General features: G+C 40.8%; 1 protein-coding gene across 1 annotated transcript in view; it reads right to left on the bottom strand.

The window, feature by feature from the left end:
- Positions 1-1,827: 1,827 nt before the first annotated feature.
- Positions 1,828-3,607, bottom strand: part of LOC110064821 (leucine-rich repeat and WD repeat-containing protein 1-like) — a 17,764-nt gene continuing 15,984 nt past the window's right edge. Inside the window, exon 16 of the mRNA XM_020771921.2 lies at positions 1,828-3,015. Within this exon, the coding sequence (XP_020627580.2) occupies positions 2,869-3,015 (147 nt within the window). The 3' untranslated portion in view covers positions 1,828-2,868. The remainder of the gene's footprint in view (positions 3,016-3,607) is intronic.

Genomic DNA, 3,607 nt, shown 5'->3' with positions numbered 1-3,607 from the left:
AATGGCTATCTAGGACGCTAGTATAACAAATGTACAGGGAAATGTTCTAAGCGGTTAATTAGATGGCAGAGGCATCTTCAAAGATTCATGTTTCTTTTTGCAGTGCGTTTCGTAAACGAAAAATTTATGCAGTCGACACATGCAATTTAGTATTTTGTGCAATATGTTAAACGTCTTTTATTGCTGCTTTTATGCCCGAGGTGCTTGTCTTTTCTTCACCTAGGATAATTAAGAAAATATGTATCCATCCATAGACTTTTCATGGAGTCCACGCCATTGCAAACTTTTTGCGGTGGAATCAGTTGCGGTCCTGGGATCATTTGCGGTTCGGGGATCATTTGCGGGTCGGGATCATTTGCGGGTCCGTACTGATCGAGTACAAGAACGACTTTTCAATTTTAGTTTGTGGATTTATGATATCAAGTCACGTACACATCTCATCCGATGAGCGTCATGGGCGGATCCAGAATTTTTGTTAGGAGGCGGTGCACCACAAAGGAACGGCATAACTGACTACGTAGGTTATGCAAATTTTAAAAGCGAATACGAAGAAGGCTTCATCTCAGGCGCGGGGGGGGGGGGGGGAGGGGGCGGCGCACCCCTTGCATCCTCCCCCTAGATCCGTCTCTGGTTACCCTCTCTGCCCAAACCTAACATGAAGAGCCAGGGCTCTGGAAACGTCACTGGTTTGAAATTCGAAAATCGTACTCGTACTTGTAGCCCAATCTAAACGTCCCTATTATTAGGGAATTTTAGATTTGGGTACGAGTACGAGAGCGACGTTTCAATTCTAGTTTTCAGGCTTCACATTATCACATCACATACCCATTTCATCCCATGAGCTACCCTCTCTGCCTAAAACCAGCACGAAGAACGTTAACTAGGACTCTGGAAACGTCACTGATTTGAACGTCGAAAATCGTACTCGTACGCAATCTCGTACTCGTAGTTCAATCTATAAAGCTCCCTATTAACTACTCCGCTAGTGCAACTTTGCATTCGGAGAACAATTCAATCGACGATTTCTTGTGATAAACGCTTTTTAAAGAGATTTTGTCTCCACTTCACAAAAATGAACACACAGCTATAGAAAAATAACTTTATTTGGAGATAAATCAGTAACTGGTCGTTGACGGGTATAAACTCTCATCGCTGATCACTTGCACAAAGTCCTTGTGGATTCTTGTAAAAAGCCCATCTCCAAATTAGGTACACGAACGTAACGGTCATAGGTCAACGAATCAACCACTTTTTCCGCTGTGTTAACCGTTCTGTAATTTCTCTAACACACGAGGCACGCTGTAATCCAAGGCTGAATACCTCGAACTATTAGCTGGATTATGGCCGCCATGGATGTAGAGCGACGTTCGTCGTCGTCGTCGCGCGTATGCGCCCACGAGCAATACCTCTGACCGTGATGACCATAAGAAAAGCAATTCATGGGTTTTTACGTGTATGGTGTTCCGTTCAGAAGCAAATTCGGGCCGCCGGAGCTCCGCTACTCCATTGAAGTTTTCGGCAAAACGATGATATAAACCTTTAAATATTGAGCTTAACACTTGGCCTAAATAAATACACGGCAAAATTTACCTCTCTAGTTAGCTAGCTAGCTAGCTATATATATCTTACTTTCTTTATTTCTTTTTTTTTAGGAGGGGGAGAGGGCAGGGGCGGTGGGAGTTCCAGGGCGGAGTGAAAGACAAAAAGTTTGGGAAAGAAAAAGGTCAGAAGGGTTAAAAAAAAAGTCTAACAGATAAAATTGGGCTCAAATGGAATTCGCTAGAAAACCATCCTCTGTGATCATCAAGAAACTGATACAACAAAAAATATATTTTAATGAAACTTTATTTCTGACTGCCCTGTGATTTCTCTAATTTATGTTTTTTGTACAAATGGTACTTTATCATGTAACTGTAAACTAGCTAACCGCGATTTGTATTTACTATTGACAATGGCACAACCCTTACAAGTAGCTACTCTTTAATAACACAACTACGTATTCATGGATTTAGTGATATATTAATCATTTATCAAAAGGGAAGGCTAGAAAGTTTGTTAACAAACTACTAAAAGTAAAAAATGTCGAGGCCCGTTTGTTCCAAGAAAGATCTCAACACGAGCAGGGTTAGCATAAAATTTTAAATTAGTGATTTCTGGTTTTTCTTTTATATAGGTTTCGCTCAGCGCCTCGTGGCGTTGAAAACGCGTTTGCATCCACTTTCTTATTATGTATTTAATTTTAGCAAATGAACTTCGATTCAGACTTGCTTTAATTCATGTGCTTCATTTCGACATAGCAAACCTTACATCACATTACCAGAGGGGAAAAATAATAACAATACAAACAGCAAGAAATCTCGTATCAAAAGAAATCGTGCTTAAAACAACCAGGCCCAGACATTTCCTCAATTTGTATAAGAAAGTATCTAGATATTCTTGTATAAACGCAAGGAACAGCAGTTAAAAACTGAAACATCAAGTTCTACTTCATTTGTAGTATAAGAAACTTACAACAGTTGAAAAACACTTCGAAAAGTCGCAGAAAGCGCAACTCTGAAGGTTGTTCTTCATTACAATTTTTAGATTTTTGCTCTAGATCTTCACAATATTCAGATGTGAACGGTGAACAGCAAAGAAGGCCGAGAGGTGTAATCATAAAACTGCAATGAACGAACATTACTGTACATTACCTCTCACATACCCAGTGCTAAACTGAAAACAACAACAGGCCACTAAAGACTTTCAAATGTTAAACATGTGTTTTCTATAAACGATAATTAGAATATTTTCACGTCGTTTAAATAAACTAAATTGTCCGAGCTGATACGGCGAGGTGGGGAGATTTCCAGCAAGGACTTGGTCACGCTGTCATGAAGGCGAACTACCGTCTTCAATTTTGAGCCTCTTCCATATACACACTACATTAGTGTCGGCAACAGCTACAATGTAATCCAGATTACTGCTGGCGCTGACTTGGTTGAACACCTTTGTTGTCTCGTTTGGACACGCCAGAACCTAAAAATGAAATTACCAAACTACAGTTAAACCTTTCTACAATGGCTATCTTGGGGACAGAGGAAAGTGGTAGTTATAGAGAGGTGGCCGTCATGGGAGGGGGGGGGGGGGTAGGCGTGTAATATGACACCTGCTCTTTCGGGGGTTACAACATTTTTAAGCGATGACGTATTGTGTGACGTCATCGCTTTATGCTGGCAAGCATGCATTCCTTTGGATAGTGATTTCGCATAGTTTGTCGCGCTTATGTCCGTGCGCTTATGTCGCGCACTTTTTATCCCCCCGTGGAAGCGAAATGCACTCAGGGAGTTCCTTTGCTGCTTTCCTTTGCTGTTTGTAGGTCAAACGGAGTGCTTTTAATTGGAGCTTTTAAAAGAAGATTTAGGGGTGGATTTTGGTTTAAACAGTATCGGATAAAATTGCGTTCAGGGGCAAACTCATAATAAGAACATATCCTCCATACATACAAGTTTAGATAGACAAGTAAGTCGCACAAGCGATAGGTGAAGGCTTTGCGGCCTTCCTTTGCTGTTTGTAGGATCAGCAGACTGCTTTTAATCGATATGACAAGTATACAGTTAAAACAACAAAT

This window comes from Orbicella faveolata, unplaced genomic scaffold (genome assembly GCF_042242905.1).
Source record: "Orbicella faveolata isolate gen_17 unplaced genomic scaffold, um_ofav_v1 contig_47, whole genome shotgun sequence".
In the NCBI taxonomy this organism is placed as follows: Eukaryota; Metazoa; Cnidaria; class Anthozoa; order Scleractinia; family Merulinidae; genus Orbicella; species Orbicella faveolata.
This window is presented reverse-complemented; position numbering and strand designations above follow the sequence as displayed.